General features: G+C 47.4%; 1 protein-coding gene across 1 annotated transcript; it reads left to right on the forward strand.

Moving 5' to 3' along the window:
- The first annotated feature begins 7,462 nt into the window (after positions 1-7,462).
- LOC109746104 (chaperone protein dnaJ 11, chloroplastic) lies at positions 7,463-8,373 on the forward strand. Its single transcript, XM_020305220.4, has one exon. It carries the CDS (start codon positions 7,651-7,653, stop codon positions 8,068-8,070), a length of 420 nt encoding a protein of 139 aa, XP_020160809.1. The 5' UTR covers positions 7,463-7,650; the 3' UTR covers positions 8,071-8,373.
- Positions 8,374-22,800: the final 14,427 nt, after the last annotated feature.

Here is a 22,800-nt window from a genome sequence, read left to right on the forward strand (position 1 = left end):
ATTCTGAAAAATTAGGACGACCTGAGAAATTTGTATATTGATCTACTTCAAGTGGAATGGTTATTTTATCGCTCTGTGATAAAAAATGATAATTATTTTCGTGAGCGCAAATGTTTATGTTTTTTCAGCAAGATCAAACAACTATCACCCAAGAAGATCCTAAAGGCTTTACTTGGCACAAACACTAATTAAAACATAATAAACACAATCATAACAGTAGCATAATTGTGCTAACACTCAAAAACAGGAAACCAAAAACAAAAATAAACTTTATTCATTGGTTGCCTCCCAACAAGCGCTATAGTTTTACGCCCTTAGCTAGGCATAAAGCAAGGATCTAAGTTTTGTCATCTTTGTCCAACTCTTCAGTCAAACACTTAGAATCCTTCAAGGATTGAGCATAAAGATTTTCAATGACAACACTTCTAGGAATAAATCCAAAGATTTCATTCTTGCAAAAAGGATCTCTTATCACTTCAACAAAATCCAGGTCGATACCAATCATCTTAAGATCTTCTTTATTATTATCACCAGAGGTTGCACCCTTGTTCTTGGAAGCTCTACCAATTTTAACGGGAGTTATTTTGATAGTTTTAGCGGAAGCGAAAGCCGTACTTAGATTACTAAAAATTTCTTCTAATTTATAAATCCAAGAAGGGCTTTCTTCTATTCTTTCATGAATTATGGTACCCTTTTCCCTTAGCAACTTAAGAATATCTCCCGCTTTTGACCCCATATTAGTGGCAAAATTATGTATCTTTTTATCTATAATTCCCATATGATCTTCGATGAGCATTTTCTTTTCCATAGCATCTAGTCTTTCCATAACATGCTCAAGAGTCAAAGTTGTTTCATTAATCATAAGGGGTGGTGAGCCCATTAAATTTCCCATAGCATTAAAGGCATCAAGAGAAGGACACATCAAGAAATTTCCACCGGTAATCGTATCAAGGATGAATCTATACCAAGTGGTGATGCCAACATAAAAACAACGAAGAAGAACAACAGTGGATTGCTTACGGGTAGATCTATTATGAGCATTGCAAATCCTATACCAAGCATATTTTAAATTTTCTCATCCCCTTTGTTTAAAGTCGAGAACCTCGTTCTCGGGAGTGCAAGCAATAGAGGAAGAACTATCCATAATGATAACAACGGCAAACAAGGCAACACACAAAAACAGATCCGGCAAGAAAATGGCGAACGGAAAAGAGGGGCAAATAAAACGGCAAATTTTTGTGAAGTGGGGGAGAGGAAAACAAGAGGCAAATGGCGAATAATGCAAATTGCAAGGAGATGAGATTTGTGATTAGGAACCTGGGATATGTTGAAGATCCTCCCCGGCAACGCCGCCAGAAATTCCTTTTGATGTCGCTTGAAGCTACGTCGGTATTTCCTGAAAGAGGAAGGGATGATGCATCATAGCGGCGGTAGGTATTTCCCTCAAATATGAAACCGAGGTTATCGAACCAGTAGGAGAACCAAGCAACACAACGTAAATAATCCCTGCACACAGATAACAAATCCTCGCAACCCGACGTGTTAAAGGGGCTGTCAATCCCTTTCGGGTAACGGTGCCAGAAATTGGTGCGTGAAGGGAAAAAGGTTGTAATAGATTGGATAAATAGATCGCAAATAAAAGAAAGTGCAGCAAAGTATTTTTGTATTTTTTGGATTAATAGATCTGAAAATAAATGCAAATAAAAGTATATCGCAAAGGCAAATAATATGAAAAAGAGACCCGGGGGCCGTAGATTTCACTAGTGGCTTCTCTCGAGAAAAAATAGCAAAGCGGTGGGTGAACAAATTACTATCCAGGTAATTTTCTTCGTTTCAAAATTTTCATGATCTTCAAAATCCATCCTCTCCAAGACATAGCGTCTTGCATGGCATGGGATAAACTATACTCGAATTGTAAAAGATGAAATTACACGTTGAAATAGTTGAAGTCATGCTTAATTATGAAAAAAACACTTGTCGTCGTTGCGTACCGTTTCAACTTCGAAGGTCTCCTCGAGCTTAATGCTGAAGCGCCGATCATCGTCCAGGTGAGGCCTGTCGCACAGACCTCGACCGTCGTGGCACCAGTCGCACTCCCCCGGGAGACTTTCGTCGTCCGATGACGACATTTCCTATGTTCATAATTCAAAACTACATCATCTCTGTTGGGTCCAATAAGATAATCCACAGTGTGGTGAAAACACGCCCTTCGAACTGGTTTGAGCAATTGGTGAATGGAGATGCTCTATGATTTTCAGTGGTAAGAAGTGAAGTGGTAATTTTGAGAGCTAATGGTTAGGATGAGTGGTTCCTCTTTCCTGTTTAGCTTTACAATAGAATATTGTTATTCATGCAGGCTTGTGCATTTTCAGCCAGGCCCAGTGGAGTTGGCCTAAAAACATTTCTTTCTTTAAGCCTGCTACATCCATCTCAAGTATTTATGGTCAAGGGTTAGCAGGGCCATCCAAATAGAATATGTGGTATGGGCTTTTTTAGTAGGTCATCCTACCAGATTAGGGTTTATCGATGACGAGCAACTGACATTAGTAATAACTATGAGTAGATATCACACTTCTATATGTATAACACAAGAGGCAGTTGATCCTACTTAATTAAGTACGAAGATACCCCGGCCCATGCATTAGTCAGAAGTGCCCCATATGTCCTATTTTTTAGCAAAGTCATGCTAAAATTCACGGAAAATTTCAGCATGACCTTTGCTGAAAATAGGACATATGGAGTACCCGAATTTGCCGGAATGGAAGTTAATCAACATTCCGGCAAACTCAAGGGCCTCTCGGGGTACCTGCAAAATCATCACGACACGATGGTCGGAGACAAAACCCAGCAAACTAGCACCACAATGTGCCTCTACTTTCATATGGACTGTGAGCAAACTACCTATTGAAGCAAAGGCAAATATCTCTGAAGTCTGAACTAAAGCACGGTTTCCTTGCTAATGATCCACAGTCCCACACTACTGAATGGGTTTTTGCAGAAACAAGACAGACATCACAGGAGAGAAGTCCCAGTGGACAAGTCAGAATGGCATAAAAACATGACTGCATACATTAGGGCAGATGTGATTTTGGTACAGCTACACTACTGCAGGCTGCATACATTCAGCCATTCTAAAATTTATTTTAGTCTACTACTAAAATTCAGCACTAGCATATCTTCAACACTCCAATTTCTTTCGGTTTTGGCAGTTTATTTCCAACTTCGAAATTTATGTGCCTCTGTATGTATGTGTGTGATGTCTAGATGCCAGCCACAGATCACAGAAAAAATCTGGAGTCACCAAGCTGGCTAACAAACTCCCAAATTCCACTAGCAGATCCAAGATCTAATTCTATTACACACAACATAGCAATTTAAGAGAATTAGAATAAGGATAGTAGGAAATGAAAAAGAATTATGCTCAAAGAACAATGGTAACAGCAAAATATTGAAACCTTTGGTAAGCATTATATTACAAAAAAAAAACAAGATATGCAGTACTATACAATATCCATAACCAGAAAACAAGACATGCATAGGCTATATTTGAAACAAGATATTCTGCCAATCTTAGTTAACTGAAACTATCTACAATTCATGTGTTCAAAAATTCAGTTACATTCAGCTGTTGTGCAAAAACTATCCTCACTTTGCTTGAGCACTGCAAAATACCTTTCCTATGCAGCAAGAGAAAGCTGTAAAGCAGGTGATCTCACCTGCAAGGCACCAGGGTTGAGAAGCAACACACAGATGTCTTCTTTTGGGGAGGAAACAGCAGCCCAATTAGTAGTGCCTCATTGTTAAGGTGCTGTTCAAGCTTCTTATATGGATGAGATGGTATGATTTGTGGTCCTAGGAGATTTAGTTTGGGGGTCATAATCTCCAACCTCATCACAAAATACTACTACCACTGCTGCATATGATTCATGTCCTAAGCACAATATACTACTACTACTGCTGCATCATATCATAGGAAATAATTGCCACTGATATCATTCCAGCCTCTCAAGTGGAAGATGACCCAGCTAACTGAATTTAGTTTCAGTAAGGTTTTCAGTAAAGCCAAGTTAACTGAATTTTCTGTGAATTTAACAACAGGAATTTTCTTGCTGGCATATCTGAGAAACTTTAATTTCTCATAATTTATCAGCATGCTAGTCAACATCAAAGCTCTCCTTGTTTCGAAAGTAACTAGAACAACAATTGTGCAGACCTGGAAATTTTTTTGCACTGCAAATTCACACTGGCATTGCAAATCGTCAGGTGTAGTACTGGCATTGCATTGCAAATTCACCATAATCCCTCATGACAGTTAGATGGAGTAGCACTCTTGATTAACAGGACAGGAACATGGTGGCAGCACTGTTAGATGGAGTAGCAACTAACAGGTGTATCTAGACTTTGTGTACTCTTGATTGCAGTGACTTTGGTAGATGGTGTAGGTGGATGAGCATACCTGCACTGGACGCAGGTGGGTAGGGCTGGAGCTCGCCCCGGTTCTGCTCGATGATGGAGTTCGTCCGATCCTGCAGAGAGAAGGGAAGGTGGAGGAGTCAGGAGGGAATGGAGGGGAGGAGGAGGTCGAGGTGGACGCCGGCGGGTCAGGAGGGATTTACCTAGCCGCCGCTCGATTTGGCGCGTGGAAGACGAGGTGGGGCGGCGGGTAGACGCGGGGGGGGGGGGGGGCGCGGGGGAGCAGCAGTGGTGGGGCGCGCGGTGGCGCGGGGGCGGCGGCGCGGGGGAGCTGCAGTGGTGGGGGGCGCGGGGGCGGCGGGGATCGGGGCGGCGGCGTCGTGGGTCAGGCCGGTGAGCGCGCGGGTGGACTGGCGAGGGAGAGGGAGGAATTAGCTAAGGAGGGAAACTTACTAATGGCGCACACGGGAGCGGTGCGCCATTAGAATGTTTTTTCTTGCAATGCCGCACCCACGATGGGTGCGCCATTAGTAATTTTTTTATATAGCAATGGCGCACCAGCCAGAGGTGCGCCATAAGTAATTTTTATTATTATTATTATTTATTAATATTTATGAATATGAAAAAATATCATCAAATTTATTATTTGAAAATATCATCAAATTTGTTATTTGAAAATATAATCAAATTTGTTTTTTTTTGCAATTTTAGTTGCATTCATTTGTGACGGTGGAGCGGGCCGGGGAGGGTGCGGGGGGTCGTCGGCGGCGGTGGAGCGGGCCGGGGAGGGTACGGTGGGTCGTCGGCGGCGGTGGAGCGGGGGAGGATGCGGTGGGTCGTCGGCGGCGGTTGAGCAGGGAAGGGTGTGGTGGGTCGTCGGCGGCGGTGGAGCGGGGGAGGGTGCGGGGGGTCGGCGGCGGCGGCCGGTGGAGCGGGGTAGAGGGTGCAGGGGGTGCTCGGCAGCGAGGGGGACCAGATCTGGCGAGGTGGGATAGCGATCGAGATGCAGGGGGATCGAGATCAATGTCCATAAAATATACACTAATAGCACACCGTGGAAGAGTGCGCCATTACTAGCTTAAACTAGTAATGGCGCACTGTGCCCTGATGCACCATTAGTATATTTGAAAAAATAAATAAAAAATGTTACTAATGACGCACCGTGTTTCTGGTGCGCCATTAGTGTCTTTTACACTAATGGCGCACGAGCACATGGTGCGCCACTGCTACATAGCAATGGCGCACCACATGTCTGATACGTCATTAGTGGCCATTCCATCTATAGCCCTTTTCCTAGTAATGCACATATCCTTTCCAAATTCATTTCACGGGGATGTCCACGTTCATGTCCGCCGCTCACCTCCGCCCCAGGCCCCAGCTCCGCCACTCATGTCTACGCGGCGCCGAGAGAGACGAGACCCCGCCCCCGGCCGTACGTCGCCGTCGACGCCGCGATGGCGCAGTTGTCGTCCGCGTCGTCTCCGACGACCCACCTGTCGAATTGATAATGCTATAATCGCCGACGGGCTCTGCCGCCAGCTGCATGCATGGCCGAATGGCTTCTTGTCGGCGCCGCTAGACAAAAGCATGTGCAACACGTACGACTATGAGGATACGTATCTGAACTCGGGTCAGCTTATTTTCTTCTACCCGGTCGTAACGTAAGTGGTGATGAGCAAGATGCTACTAGTATCTCGAACCATCTAGAAGACGAAGAAGAACAGGCTAATTCCTGGCGATGTCAAGACAAACTCGGTGTGAAAAAGTCGGAGGTACATCTATCATGTAGACTAGAGGCAGAATGAAAACATATATACGTACAAAGACAAATGAATGCAGAAAAATCAGAGGTCAGTCACGGTAGATCATTGGCTCATTGCGCTATCACTTTCAGGCTGACGAGTTGGTGGGCGAAATGCACCGGATTCAGATAACCACAAATCACTGGAATATTGTCAAGTCCCCAAAAGTCCGACCAATGAAAAATATGTGACCACACAATCAATTGGCTCATCGACGTCTCAAGGAGCTATTGCTCAGCTAGGGTGAACCTTTGAGAGCAAGCAAAGATCTACTCACCCAAGGAGCTACACTTCCGAATTCGAAATCGCTAGACAACCATAAACGCGGGAATAACAAGTCCCCCAAATGACCACACGATGAAAGAACATCGGCACCGTCTGTCCGCGTCGCGAGAACAATGATGAAGAATCCAGAATGGACAAGTGTGTGTGCGCAACAGTGCAACAAGTTAGGAATCCAAAACATATTCTCATACTATCATTTAGTTAAAACAAGTTGATCATATTGAAACCAGAGTCCACACGCACCTGCATATGAATGAGTGGATGCGGCAATAGAACATCTGTCGACACGCAATCAATTAGCTCAGCCGGCGGCTGGGACCTTCCAGAACAATGGAAAAATCTATGGTGACTCCACGTGGAGGTCCCAGGAAAGTGTCACGAATTCTGGTAAAACAAGTCGACAATATAATGTATCTAAATCTTTTTCACAAAGAAAAGTCACAATATCAAAAGAGAGAAACGAAATTCTAATGTTCCTGATAACCACAGACACTAGAATAACAAGCTACCCGGAAGCAGAAGTCCACACCATGAAAGAATATCGCCACCATCTGTCGGTGTCGCGAGACTAGTTAAGGGAGGCTGATAACGCTCGCAAAAAAAAGAAGGGAGACTGAGATAACAATAACGGTAAATTTGCCGTCCAAGTGAGGACAAGTTGGCGAGATTCAAACCATGGCCCGACACGTATGTATTATGTTATGTGACGATGATTTGAAAATTTCAAATTCGATATGTCAGCACGCCAAGAAAACAAATAGAACTATCCACGGCTAAAGCTTATACATGACTTGTCATGCCATGCCATGTGGGCCATCATATGGGATGCTACATAGCATCTCGCGCGAGTCCCTTTCAACATTGTTGGGGAAGAGAAGTTGGCACCACAATTGGTGTCACGAAAGCAACGTTCAACGCGAGGTCGACAAGCAACTCGCACCGGGTGGCTGACTCAGCGGGAGCTCACACATAATCTTCTTCGCTTCGATGGGGATAAGATCGAGAGCTGGACGTATGAGTGCCACCACAGACTCCTCCGTCCTCACCCCTGTCCGGAGCCCTTATAAATCCACCGGAGTCTCAGCTCTCTCCTCAACGAGGACGAACAACAGTGCAACGAAGAAATACTCTGCTTTGTGTCAAGGAATTCATGGCTACGTTCGCGACGTCGTCTTCGGCGGTGATGTGGTCGGCTCGCCCTGGGCAGGTGGCAGGGGCTCGGCGGTGCGTGGTGGCGCGTGCGTCCGCGGCGATGGCGGCACCGGCGGCGGTGGCCACAGGCAGGACGCACTACGAGGTGCTCGGGCTGGGCGCCGGGGCCAGCAAGGGCGAGATCAAGGCCGCCTACCGGCGCCTTGCCAGGGAAGTGCACCCTGACGCCGTCGGAGGTGGCGGCGACGAGGGGTTCATCCGGCTGCACGCTGCCTACGCCACGCTCGCCGATCCCGACGAGCGCGCTCGCTACGACCGGGACGTCACCTGCCGCGCCGCGGGGATGATGATGCAGCGGGCGGCCGCGGCCGGGCCGGCGTTCCGGCGGAGGACGTGGGAGACCGACCAGTGCTGGTAGGACAGGCGGACTCACGCGGCTGTCCCCCGGGACCATCGGCCGGTTCGATCAGGTACGGCGCATCATGGAGGCTGCGCTCGTTGGAGAGAAGATCCCGCCGACTGCCTTGGACCGCCACCGCCCGGTCAGAATTGGACGACTCAGATCGGGTGTGCGGACGCGGGAGCTCAGTACACGGCGGCAAGAGTCGTTTTTTAAAGATCTCTTGTGCGTCCGATTAGCCAAATGCAAATATGTAAATGAATTAGTTACTACTGTAAATTAAAGGCCATCGAATATAGTATACGTACTCCCTCTGGTTCATATCAACTGTCCCTGATTTAGTTCTTTAGAGCATCTCCAACGGTGGCTGTAAAAAACGCAAGCGCGCGGTAATGGTTTTGGCGCGCGCGGGGCGGTTTCGCGCGCTCCAGCGGGCGCGGGAAACTAATTCATTTACATATTTGCATTTGGCGGAGAGGAACGAGATGAGGGCGCCTATCGTGAGGACAAACGTACACGGAAGCAGGCCACGCTCTTCAACATCGAGCTAGGAGCAGCGTCGTCCTGGGACTCCGAGGACGATCGCTATCTTGACGCCTTCATTCAAACGTCGGAGCAGGACATCACCGAGGCGGAGTGAGAGTCGGAGGAGTCGGACCAGGAGTAGTCGGACGAGGAGTAGTAGTAGAACTATCTTTTTTTTTTATCTATCTATGCTAGAACTATCTATGTATCGTTTTATCTATCTATGTATCTTTTTTTATTTTAGTCTATCTATGCCTATCAATGAAGTTTCGAGTCGGAGTCGAGTGCGTATCTAGTTGGAGTAGACGGAGAAGACAAACAAATTTACCGCGTCTGCTGGAGCGACGCGCGTAGCGGCGAGCAAAAATCGGCTACACCGGCGCTGTAAAAGGTTTTTTAGCGCGCCGCGCATTACACCTGTTGAAATTGCTCTTACTAATATTAGGAATTAGTTACCTTCTAGTTTTTGCAGGAAATTAATTACCACTAAGCTCATTTGGCTAATCGTTACTTAATCATCATACCACTAAGGCTAACATGAAAATTATCTCTTTGAGATACTAAGCTCATTTGATTTGAAGCCTCATGCTACTTCGGGGAGCCTCACTTATAAGAGGATGTGTCGCTGGTTGAGAGCAAAGCACATCTATATAGCTAAAATGTGTCGGACGGTTTTCTTAGTTTTGAGAAGGTTCCAGACGATATTGTCTAGTTTTTATTTATTTTTTTGTCGGTTTTAATAGTTTTTTTATTTTCCTTTTCTGTTTCTTTCTTCTTCTTTTTTCTATTGTAACTTTTCGCATTTTTAGTCATGAACATTTGAATAAAACGTGAACATTTATAAAATTTCATTAACATTGTTTAAAATTTAAATTAATGGTTTTTAAATTTTATGATTGCTTTTTTAACATTTGTGAGTTTTTTTTCACAATTTATGATTTTTTTAATTGATAACATTTTTTAAAATCTAAGAGAGGTACATCCATTGACTAAAGTAATCACAAATACAACAAATCTACCATTTGTATTTATTTAAATGTTGCATCAACACAAATCTTGCCTTCTAGACCGTGGCCTCCCTTCCATGTGCAAAATTATTCAGCTAATTCTAAGTAATACCCCTGTTCAAGAATTCATCCAATTAACAAGTTAACTTACCGATTAATCCCTACTCATAGGGTCACCGAGTAACTGATAAATTAGTCGATTAACTACCAGATTAAGTTATTAATTTCCTGCTGACCAGCTAACCGAGCAGCTACCAGTTAACATTTTCATTTAGGTTATTAGTTTATAATTTATATTTTTAGGTTATTTTTAATTTATTATAAATTTATATTATTATTTTTATCCGGGTTACTTTAAAATTTATGTTTTATTTAGGTTATTTTCATTTGGGTTACATTACTTTTTTATGGGAAGGTTCTATTACTAATAAAACGTAGGGTGGCCAGAATGTAAGATTTGATAGAGGTTCCCGGAGTCTTTAGTAGGTGTAGTTTGGTAGTGTTGTAAAAGATCATATAATATTTTATATGAAATTGGAGGGGACGGCCCTCTTTCGCTAAAAGAGAGCACTGGATGTCCAAATGTATATCAGAAAAGAAAATATCGCCATGATTCGGGGTGGTGCAGAGCTTATCCACTGGCAAATGAGTAGTACTACTACTGATAGTGCCTTCTCTTCGCCAGATCATCCATCTTATCAGGATATCACATATCATTAGCGTCAATAATGCATGCAAGCAAGCACTTTTTCCATATATATCCTTTCCTTATTCATTCCACGGCGACGTCCACGTCCACGTCCGCCGCTCCCCTCCGGCCCAGCTCTGCCACCCACGTGTACGCGGCGCCGAGACGGCAAATTTGACAATTTTGACCTGAAAACGAAATAAATTCACAGAATGAACTGGGTGCGAAACTATTTCACACCCCTAACCCTTTTGTGTAGCGCCCGCCACGCCGGCGCCACACCCTACGGTGCAGCGCCTAGCTCCGGGGTGTTGCACCTCTGTCCACCGTGGCAGCCCATGGGCCCGCACCCAGCAGTGCAACGCCTCCGAGCTAGGCGTTGCACCTGTAATGTGCAGCGCCTAGCCGCTAGGCGCTACACGTGTAATGTGCAGCGCCTAGCGGCTAGGCGCTGCACTGTGACTTATGTGCAAACGCGCCAGCCCTCTCCTCCCCCACCCTCCCCATTGGCAGTTACAGAAAAACAGGGCGGCGGCCATCTGCACTCACCCTCTCAATCCCCTCTCCCAAATCCTTCCGATCCGACGATTTGGTCCGTGCATTTCTTCACCAATCCATCGTAGAAGGTACTCTCCTCCGATCCCCTTCTTTCTATCCATAGAAAATATTATATTTTGAAGATTTGGGGAACCCTTGTTTGAATCTTGCATGTATTAGATTTGGGCAACTTTTGTTTGAATCTTGCATATATTAGATTTGGGGAACCCTTGTTAGATTAGAATGTGGTTTGGATAGATAGGTTGACATGTTATTTATATAGTTTGGATACATAGATTGACATGTTATTTCTATGGAGAAGTTATTTGTATGAAGTAGGCCCAAGTAGGGGGAAGCACCATATGCTTTGAATCTTGCATGTAGTAGGCCTACTTTAGTTTTTTTGAATTGAAAAGATAATCGTGTTGACAAGAATGCTTTGTTGAAATTGTTAGGATGGTTTGGCTTCTCGATGATCATTGGGACAAACAACACCGGTCGTACGCTATATCGGTGCAGCAGCGGGTAATACTGAAAGTGGCCGGTGTTATGAATTTCTTATGTTTTTTCAAACACAAATGCCCCATATGTAATGTTATGATTTGTTTGTTTGTAGGAGCTTGCACCTCTGAAGCTTCGGTCTCACGGGATCAGCCTTGGAGGGATGCGCTATGATGAGCGGTACACACCTTATGTTAGGGAGGCAGGACTTCTCCCTTTCATTGAGTTGGTCCGCCGGTCGACGCCACCCAACAATGCTGCAGCACTCACCGCGCTTATTGATCATTGGAGGCCGGAGACACACACTTTCCATCTTCGGACCGGGGAGATGACCGTGACGCTGCAGGATATTGCTATGATCACCGGTCTTCCTATCGATGGCAATCCTTTATGTATGAACACCGATTCTGAAGGGTGGCGCGCGCAGATGCAAGCCCTTATCGGTATGGTTCCTCCGGAGCCTCGGGAGCCAGAAAGGGAAGATAAGAAGAAGGAAAGAGTCGCAGCGGGCGCTACTTTCACGTGGATATCATCGAACTTCTGTCATTGCCCCGATGATGCTAATGAGGACATGGTGAAGACATATGCTCGTGTCTACATGTGGTACGTGATATCGAGGACACTGTTTGCTGATGGCACAGGCAAGAATGCTCCATGGATGTGGCTGAAGGCGTTGACCGTCTTCGATAGCAAATGGAGTTGGGGTTCGGCGACACTAGCTTATTTGTATCGACAGGTATGAAGTTGTTTCCTTTTCACTTCATTGATACATTATCAATGCGCTCTTGCGGCAAATTTGACCATGTTCTTTTTTATGTGCAGTTGGACGATGCCAGTTGTAGGTACACTGGAGGTATTGGTGGTTGTCTGCTCGCACTTTCCATATGGAGCTGGGAGCGTTTGCCGGTTGGACGACCTAAGACCGTGAAGTACGAGGATTGGGACGATAAAGACGAACCACTACGGCTCCCCACTTGGGCTTACAAGTGGGATGTGTTAAATGAGACGACGGATGATCCCTCGGTAATGTACAAGTTGTACAAGAGCGAGCTGGACGCGATCACGCCTGAGCAGGTGAACCGACCTTGCATAAGTGATTATCATGCTTGTATCTTCACTCGATATCAATTTTGCATTCAATCCCATTTTGCAGGTGGAATGGGAGCCGTATGGAAAAGGAGAGAGTTTTGGTAACCCTATAGAGTTCAGGCTTAATCCGATGTGCATTAGGGATAGGGATCTCTGGCATATGCGGTGCCCACTGATATGCAACTGGGCGGTTGAGCTTCACCTGCCACATCGGGTGTTCCGCCAGTTTGGTTTGTTCCAGCCACACCCGCCGGAGTGGGAGGACACGGACAAGTTGCTACACGTGTAAGATATAATTAACCTTGAGCACTTAGCAGCTTCTCGACGGTTTCGATGATGCTAATATTCTGTTTCTAACTTGCAGGTTGGATAGGAAAAAGCAGCGGAAGATCAAGGATTGGGCCAGCCATCACAGGAAGTATGTCGTGCAGTTCGCTCTTAGTGTGGAGCAAGCAAGGGCTGGAAAACGAGCCCAGCTTCGTGAGCACTGCCCGATCGCGTTCAACAACTATCTCGCATGGTTTCTTGCAAGTACCCGCGTGGAGGTATGCCAGCCGGCGTATGCTGAGGAGATTCTGGAAGAACCCACCGTTTTTGATGAGGTAGCCCAGCACCAGTACAACGCATTAGTCAGGAAAGGCAACTCGGTGATCCCTTCAGCTCCAATGATGAACTTTGTGGTTAGCCCTTTTTGCTTTTCCATTCGCACTTTTCACATCTTCGCTTGCCTAACACTTTGATACCGTTTCTATTCATAGCGTGCCCAGATCAAGAAAGCAGCTGACGAGACCGAGACTATTCTGGAAACAACCCCGGCTGGCAAAAGCGATGGGGAAGGTGCACTTCGAGAATTCATTAAGGTTCACATCTCCTTCAAACTAGCACTTAACATTTGTTGGTACGTTCCATGTCTCATTCACTTGTACATGTTGCAGCGTCAGGGCCAAAAGTTAAGGCGGCTATCAAACCTTTTCGGTTGTCGTGACCCCGAGTATGTATCACCAGAACGGTCTAGGCCGGCGACACCATCAGATCCCGCTTCGGGGCAGAGCCATGGTGAACCTTTCGAGGATGAGGATGTGGGTGTGGTCACCCAAGAGGTATGTCATGACGATATATATCCATTTGTTGATGCATTGCTAACTATATCCTCACACACGGCCTTTCCATATCTTTTGTTGATGCATAGGTTGCTGATGATATGACCTTGGGGACGTACTGGGCTCGGTCTGTTGGGAATCGTAGCATAATTTTAAAATTTTCCTACGTTCACCAAGATGCATCTATGGAGTATACTAGCAACGAGGGGAAGGGAGTGCATCTACATACCCTTGTAGATCGCGAGCGGAAGCGTTCCAATGAACGTGGATGACGGAGTCGTACTCGCCGTGATCCAAATCACCGATGACCGAGTGCCGAACGGACGGCACCTCCGCGTTCAACACACGTACGGTGCAGCGACGTCTCCTCCTTCTTGATCCAGCAAGGGGGAAGGAGAGGTTGATGGAGATCCAGTAGCACAACGGCGTGGTGGTGGATGTAGCGGGTCTCCGGCAGGGCTTCGCCGAGCTTCTGCGGGAGAGAGAGAGGTGTTGCAGGGGAGGAGGGAGGCGCCCAAGGCTGTTGTGTGCTGCCCTCCCTCCCCCCCTTTATATAGGCCCCCTGGGGGGCGCCGGCCCTAGAGATGAGATCCAAAGGGGGGGCGGCGGCCAAGTGGGGGGGAAGGGGTGCCTTGCCCCCCAAGGCAAGGGGGAAGATCCCCCCCCCTAGGGTTCCCAACCCTAGGCGCAGGGGGGAGGCCCAAGGGGGCCGCCCCAGCCCACTAAGGGCTGGTTCCCTTCCACTTTCAGCCCACGGGGCCCTCCGGGATAGGTGGCCCCACCCGGTGGACCCCCGGGACCCTTCCGGTGGTCCCGGTACAATACCGGTAACCCCCGAAACTTTCCCGGTGGCCGAAACTTGACTTCCTATATATAATTCTTCACCTCCGGACCATTCCGGAGCCTCTCGTGACGTCTGGGATCTCATCCGGGACTCCGAACAACTTTCGGGTTTCCGCATACATATATCTCTACAACCCTAGCGTCACCGGACCTTAAGTGTGTAGACCCTACGGGTTCGGGAGACATGCAGACATGACCGAGACGCCTCTCCGGTCAATAACCAACAGCGGGATCTGGATACCCATGTTGGCTCCCACATGTTCCACGATGATCTCATCGGATGAACCACGGTGTCGAGGATTCAATCAATCCGTATGCAATTCCCTTTGTCAATCGGTATGTTACTTGCCCGAGATTCGATCGTCGGTATCCCAATACCTTGTTCAATCTCGTTACCGGCAAGTCTCTTTACTCGTACCGCAATGCATGATCCCATGACTAATGCCTTAGTCACATTGAGCTCATTATGATGATGCATTACCGAGTGGGCCCAGAGATACCTCTCCGTCACACGGAGTGACAAATCCCAGTCTCGATCCGTGCCAACCCAACAGACACTTTCGGAGATACCCGTAGTGCACCTTTATAGTCACCCAGTTACGTTGTGACGTTTGGCACACCCAAAGCACTCCTACGGTATCCGGGAGTTGCACGATCTCATGGTCTAAGGAAAAGATACTTGACATTGGAAAAGCTCTAGCAAACGAAACTACACGATCTTTTATGCTATGCTTAGGATTGGGTCTTGTCCATCACATCATTCTCCTAATGATGTGATCCCGTCATCAATGACATCCAATGTCCATAGTCAGGAAACCATGACTATCTGTTGATCAACGACCTAGTCAACTAGAGGCTTACTAGGGACACGTTGTGGTCTATGTATTCACACATGTATTACGATTTCCGGACAATACAATTATAGCATGAACAATAGACAATTACCATGAACAAAGAAATATAATAATAACCATTTATTATTGCCTCTAGGGCATATTTCCAACACGGTCTGCATACGAGTTGAAGCCTAGGAGGGGAATCAATAAGTACACACCTGAAGACTTCACCCAAAGAGGCAAAAGGACGGTCGGCACCTCGCGGTTGACGGCTTTGGATGACTATTTGGATGACGATGTCGAACCGGAGGCGGAGCCGGAGCCGGAGCGGGTTCCTCTTCCTAGGAAGGTGAAGAAGATAAGCGTCAAGAGGGGGGGAGGACCCAGCAAGCGTGGAAAGCACTAGTCATCTTAGTTTTTTTATAATGTTGAACTTCGAGTGCGATTTGTTATGTCGTTGAACATGGAGTGGTCGTACCTTTTATGTCGTTGAACTTGGAGTGGTGGTAGCTCTATGGTAAACTGGAACTTATTGTGATGGTTCTTTTCTAAGAAATGATGTCTTTTGTGAACCCTTTTTGAACCTGAATGTTTGTTATACTAATTGTTGAACTGTGGCTGAAAAAGACCCAGTAGAGGGGGGGAGGAGGCACAGTAGGTAGGCCTCAAGTTTCAGGCAAAAAAATTGCTAAGTGTTTGTGCAGCGCCTAGCACGGAGGCGCCACACTCTACAGTGCAACGCCTGCGAGCTAGGCGTTGCACTGTAGAGTGTGGCGCCTCCGTGCTAGGCGCTGCATATGTCTGTAACTAGCCATACTTCTGTTGCTTTCTGGATAGCTACAGACATATGCAGCGCCTAGCTTGGAGGCGCCGCACTCTATAGTGCAACGCCTAGCACGCAGGCGCTGCACTATAGAGTGTGGCGCCTCCGTGCTAGGCGCTGCATATGTCTGTAACTAGCCATACTTCTGTTGCTTTCTGGATAGCTACAGACATATGCAACGCCTAGCTTGGAGGCGCCGCACTCTACAGTGCAACGCCTAGCACGCAGGCGCTGCACTATAGCGTGTGGCGCCTCCGTGCTAGGCGCTGCATATGTCTGTAACTAGCCATACTTCTGTTGCTTTTCTGGATAGCTACAGACATGTGCAGCGCCTAGCTCGGAGGCGCCGCACTGTACAGTGCAACGCCTAGCACGCAGGCGCTGCACTATAGAGTGTGGCGCCTCCAAGCTAGGCGCTGCACATGTCTGTAACTAGCCATACTTCTGTTGCTTTTCTGGATAGCTACAGACATGTGCAGCGCCTAGCTTGGAGGCGCCGCACTCTACGGTGCAACGCCTAGCGCGCAGGTGCTGCACTATAGAGTGTGGCGCCTCCAAGCTAGGCGCTGCACATGTCTGTAGCTATCCAGAAAGCAACAGAAGGTATGCCTCCAGTTTCAGGCAAAAATTTCGCTAAGTGTTTGTGCAGCGCCTAGCACGGAGGCGCCGCACTATACAGTGCAGCGCCTAGCCCCCAGGCGCTGCACTGTACAGTGTGGCGCCTCCTAGCTAGGCGCTGCACTGGTCTGTAGCTACGCAGCCAGAACAGAAGGTGCTTTACAGTTTGAGGCACTTGGACTTGGACTTAGTGAATTTTTTAGCTATCCAGAGAGCCACAGCAGCTAGGCGCCACATGGTAGATTGCAGCGCCCAAGTACTTCACGACACATAGTAGTTCATAACACATAGTACTTCACGACACATAGTAGTTCTTACAACCAAATCAAGGAGGAGACATAGTAGTTCACCGCACATAGTAGTTCACACAACCAGATCGAGGAGGAGACATAGTAGTTCATGGCACATAGTAGTTCACAACCAAATCACATTGGAGACATAGTAGTTCACAACCAAATCGAAGAGGAGACATAGCTCTATTGCGTAGAGCAAGGCCCCTTTCCCTTCTTCTTCTTCCTCGCTTCTTCCTCTTCCTCCTCCCTTTTTCTTATGAGGTGAGCCTCCTTAACCACCCTCTCCATGAATATCTGATTGTCCCTCTCTTCTTTTTCAGCTGCAATTGCCAAAGCTTCATGGTTCTTTCTTCAAAATCATGTTGACGCTTCTTCTGTGCCTCCTCAACTTTCCTCATCAACGCTTGCTCCCTAGCGCGCATCGCATTTGCCGCACTCTGTTTTCGCTTCCTCTCCTTCTCAAGCTCCTCTTCCTTCTTCTTCTTTAGCTTGGCTGCATCCTCCTCTCTAAGCTTCTTCGCAGCCTTCTCCCACCATCCGGCCATCTCATCTCCGCCATCCTCCTTCATCGTTGGTTTGTTGGGTTGGGAAGCCGCCATACCTACAATGAGTGGAACATAACGGTTAGTAAGGACAATAAGAACAAATGGAAGCACATATGAAAAAGAAGAACATATGAAAAAACAAGAACACATGATACATTATAGTTAGTGAGGAACATACGGAAACGGTCCATCTAGGTATCCAAACATTCCTCTATAACGAACTTGCGCTTGTCCATCACCACGGCCAAGTCCACCACCAAGGCCAAGACCATCACCAAGGCCGAGACCATGACCACGACCATTACCACCACGTCGAGCTCTTCCACCACCACGGCCGAGACCACCACCACCACCTCTACCACCACCACGGCCTCTTGTAAGTCCAAGTTGCCGACCTCTTTGTTGCCTAGATCCTCTTTGGCTAACACTTGGTTGGCTAGGCACTTGTTGGCTACCACTTGGTTGCCTTGGCACTTGTTGGCTACCACTAGGTTGGCTAACACTTGGTTGGCTAGGCACTTGTTGGCTACCACTTGGTTGCCTTGGCACTTGTTGGCTACCACTAGGTTGGCTACCACTTGGTTGGCTTGGCACTTGTTGGCTACCACTAGGTTGGCTACCACTAGGTTGGCTACCACTAGGTTGGCTACCACTTGGTTGGCTCCCTTGTGTAGCTCCATGTTGGCTTGTGCTTGCATCATTTTTCTTGGACCTTTTCCTTGGTTTGGTACATTTTCTTTTGTTGTGGCCATGACCTTTGCACTCCCCACAACGGGAGCTCTCACGAGGCTCTTGGAATTGGTCGTTGCCCGCTTCGCGGCGCCCACCATGGCCCCATCCGTCCATGTCGCCTCTAAGACGCTTTGTCTTACGTCTACCCCGTTTAACAACCTTCAACTCCGGATCCGGCCATAGTTGAACTCCATGATACTCCGGCCATTGTGATTGGTCAAAGTATGGGTGAAAGCGGGGAGCCCACGTTTTCTTGACCATCATGATTGAGAACTCCGACTCCCTCACGGTGCGTGGGTGATTGATGTCCACATTCCTAACGCGGCCGGCGGCATACAAATGTCAGCATGGGAGATGAAGCAACAATGGCCTCCCGCAAGTGCAATCACATTGTGTTAACGACACCTTGAAAGCCCGACCTCCATGTTGCCGGCCATCATTTGTGGTTCCTCCTGGCTCTTTCACTTCGTACTTCCACTCTTCATTGTCATATAATATAGCTTCTTCTGAGTCCGCCTTCCGTGATTGAAATAGCAACCAATCATCAACTTTGGGTGGGAACTTGTACTTGTACTTCCGTGGGTTCTCACCCGCTGTCTGTGCATCGGTTTCCATCGAGTACTTTACAAAGTACGCATTCATCTTGTCAAATGTGTATTGAACTATTGCCGTCACGGGTAATCCACGTGCACCTTTGAGCACCCTATTGAAGCATTCGGCCATATTGCTTGTCATTTGACCGTATCTCCGGCCATCTTCATCAAAAGCACGTGCCCACTTGTTCCGGTATTGAATGTGCCTATTGAGAAACTCTTGACCCCCGGGATCAAGTTTTTTGTGTGCGAGCAATTTGTTGTACAAAGTGGCGAAGCGCTTATCGGAGAAAGCGAGACAACAATCTTGAAGATCATCGGCCAACTCCTTAAGGCCACATGCCCTATAGAAGTTCGAACAAAAGTGCCTCATGCACCAGCGATGGTGCAACGGAGCATGCCCGGGAATGTCAATCTCCACGGCGTTAAGAATTCCTTGATTCCGATCCGATATGACACAAATTTCCCTTTGAGCGGGTAACACCTTCGTCCTCAAAAGATGCAGAAACCACTCCCAGTTGTCATTGTTTTCCACCTCAACCAAAGCAAATGCCAATGGCAACACCCGGTTATTGGCATCACTTGCTATCGCAACCAACAAGGTGCCCTTGTATTGTCCGGTCAAGAACGTGCCATCAATTGCGATGACTGGCCTACAATGTTCGAAAGCCCTCACACATTGCTCGAACGCCCAAAAAGCACGGCCAAATACTCTGACTTTCCTTCCTTCATGAACCGTTGTTTGGTGCCCATGAGGCTCGACCACATGAACCATGCCCGGGTTTGTCGCGGCCATGGCTAACAACAACCTAGGGATTCGGTTGTATGCTTCCTCCCATGTACCATACAACATCTTAAATGCGGCTTGCTTCGCCTTTCATGCCTTGCCGTATTTCACCTTGTAATGAAAGATGGCTTTCACAAGGTCAATGACATGTTGGACGCTCATTGTTGGAAGTGTGGATATTGAGTTGGAGAGCCTGTAAGCGATGAACTCGGACGTGAGTTGTTTGTGGTCTTCGGACACAATCTTGCCATCCACCCTTTTGCCTTGGCACATGTGAGTTGGCACACAACTCACCACATGCCAAGTAGGACCTCCTTTCCATGGTCTTGCACGCACAATCCACGGACAACCGCCACGGCGTCTTGCCACTCCTTGTTGGACCTCCTTTCCACGACCTCTACCGCCACCACGGCCTCTTGTAAGTCCAAGTTGGACCTCCTTTTCATCTTCACATGCACATGCAACCATGTAGCGCACATTGACGTCCGAGTGCACCACCTTGTGTGGACGATAATGCGTAACCGAGTAGTTGTCGAGCCACATCTTCAAATCCAACAAGCTGTCGAACTTAGAACCTTTAGCAATCCGGTTCTTGTCGTCTACCAAATCACGGTGAGAGCTTGGCCTAACCCCAAGAGGTACACATTGGCCACCATCTACCACGGCTCCATCCGCGAGACTAACATCCTTGAACAATGTAGTCCGATGATCCCGACCAAATACCTTCTCGAAAGGTTCGGCCTCCTTCACCGTGAACCCCTCCGCATCAACTTGTTCATCGGGACCATCGTCATCCGAGTCCGATGCATATGCACGGGAAAAAGGGATGGAATGGTCCATTGTCTCTTGCAAATGATATTTGTCGAGATCACCCACATTGTTGTCATGGAGATCAACTTCATTGTCATCGTCCGCATACTCATTATTGTCCTCTTGCAAAGATTCATCTTGGTTGTTTCTATAAGGGCTCAATGTTGGCCTCACTTCTTGGGTCAAAAGAGGTTCAACAATTTCATCTCGCTTCAAGGATGGGGGGCTACTAGCAACCAAAGGGGAGGGGTTCCGGTTCAAGTCCAAATGCAAACTTGAATCAACCTTCTTCGTTGCAAATAACTCAAGAGCCTTGTCTAGTGATTCGGCCACCGTCTCCTTGTATGCAACCCAACGTTGCTCCGAGTTTACACGCATTGTCTTCCAACGGATGTGCATTCCAAAACCAACATTATGCCTTCCCTCCAACTCAATGATATCACTAGGGTCCATCCAATTCAAATCTTTCCTAACTTGTTGCAAGAGCTCCACATAGCTAGGACTACTATCAAACACCATGTCAAACTCATTCGGGTCCGGTTCTTTATTGCCTTTCAAAAAGGCGTCTTTGTCCCCATGATGAACAAACACACATGTTCTTCCCATCCCTATAAGCAATGAACACAAGGTAACATTGCTTCCATGAGTACTAATCCATGGATTAACACCGAATACAAACCCTAATATATATATGAAACAACAACCCTAACCCTAACCATAACCCTAACCCTAACCATAACCATAACCCTAACCATAACCCTAGCCCTAAACCTAACCCTAGCACCAACATAAGAACACCCATAAGAATAACCCTAGCATACTAACAAAGCCTAATCATAGAAATTGGCAAAAAAACATCTCACATCTCCATGCAAATCTCTAGATCCAAACAAAACTAGGGTTTCCCCAAACTACCAACAAATGAGCAATGGAAGAACTTTACTTCGATCAAAACAAGGGGATCGGAGATTATTAACTTGAGGGAGGGTTTGACTTCAAAATCCACGGACAAATTCTTCAAATTTGCAAGATTTGGAAGAAGATTTGAGAGGGGGGAGAGTGGGAGAGGGGGCAAAGCTCGGGGAGAGAGTGAGAGAGTGTGTGGTGGGGGGGGGGGGTGGGGGAGGGGGCCCAGCCAAGTGGCTGGATAAGTCACAGTGCAGCGCCTAGCCGCTAGGCGCTGCACATTACACGTGTAGCGCCTAGCGGCTAGGCGCTGCACATTACAGGTGCAGCGCCTAGCTCAGAGGTGTTGCACTGCTGGGTGCGGGCCCATGGGCTGCCACGGTGGACAGAGGTGCAACGCCCCGGAGCTAGGCGCTGCACCGTAGGATGTGGCGCCGGCGTGGCGGGCGCTACACAAAAGGGTCAGGGGTGTGAAATAGTTTCGCACCCAGTTCATTCTGTGAATTTATTTCGTTTTCAGGTTAAAATTGTCAAATTTGCCCGGCGAGACAGACGAGACCTCCCGGCCGTACGTCCCCGTCGGACGTCGCCATGGCGCGCGTGACGCAATTGATAACGCCGTCCATCACGGGCTCTATAGCCAGCTGCATGCATTGGCGCATCGCCGGCTGGCTTCTTGTCGGCGCCGCCCGCCTAGTCATGGCATGTGCAAGCCCGAGCTAGGCGGCGCACGACCACAGGAGGGCATCTTCTTTGAAGTTTGAACACGTACGAGACGAGAGTAGCTTCGGAGATGGTACTAGCATCATAGCATGCATCTCGAACCTTCTAGAACATGAAGAAAAACTGGCTAATCAATTATGGATTGGTGACGTCGAGACCAACGCGGTGCAGAAAAAATCAGGGGTACCTGTGTCATCTAGACTAGACTAGGCGCGGAACGAAAACAGATACGTGCAAACACGAACGAGTGCAGGAAAATTAGGAGATCGATCACGGGCGATATCACTTTCAGGCGGACGAGTGGACGACATGCACCGGATTCAGATAACCACAAACACTACGGAATAACAGAGTAACTAAAAGTCCAAACAGTGAAAATATATGGCCACACGATCGATTAGCCCATCATCTATCGCCGCAAGGGCAAGTTGGGAATCCAAAACAAAGTTTCATCCTAACATTTTGTTAAAACAAGTCGATCGTATTATTGAAACCACAGGCACCTGTATATGCATGAATGGAACACATCTGTCAAACATGCAATCGATTAGCCTAGCCGGCGGAGAGGGACCTCCCAGAACAACGAAAAATCTATGGTCACTCCACGTGGTGCATCCAGGAAAATGTCATGAATTCTCTTTTAAAACAAGTCGACAACATGAAACGAGAAATTCAAACTTTGAAATTTGAATGTTCCAGATAACCAGGAACGCTAGAATAACAAGTTCCCCGGAAGTCCACACCATGAAAGAAGAATATAATCATAATCTGTCAGCGTCATGAGACCTACCT

The sequence above is a fragment of the Aegilops tauschii genome, chromosome 7 (genome assembly GCF_002575655.3).
Source record: "Aegilops tauschii subsp. strangulata cultivar AL8/78 chromosome 7, Aet v6.0, whole genome shotgun sequence".
NCBI lineage: Eukaryota > Viridiplantae > Streptophyta > Magnoliopsida > Poales > Poaceae > Aegilops > Aegilops tauschii.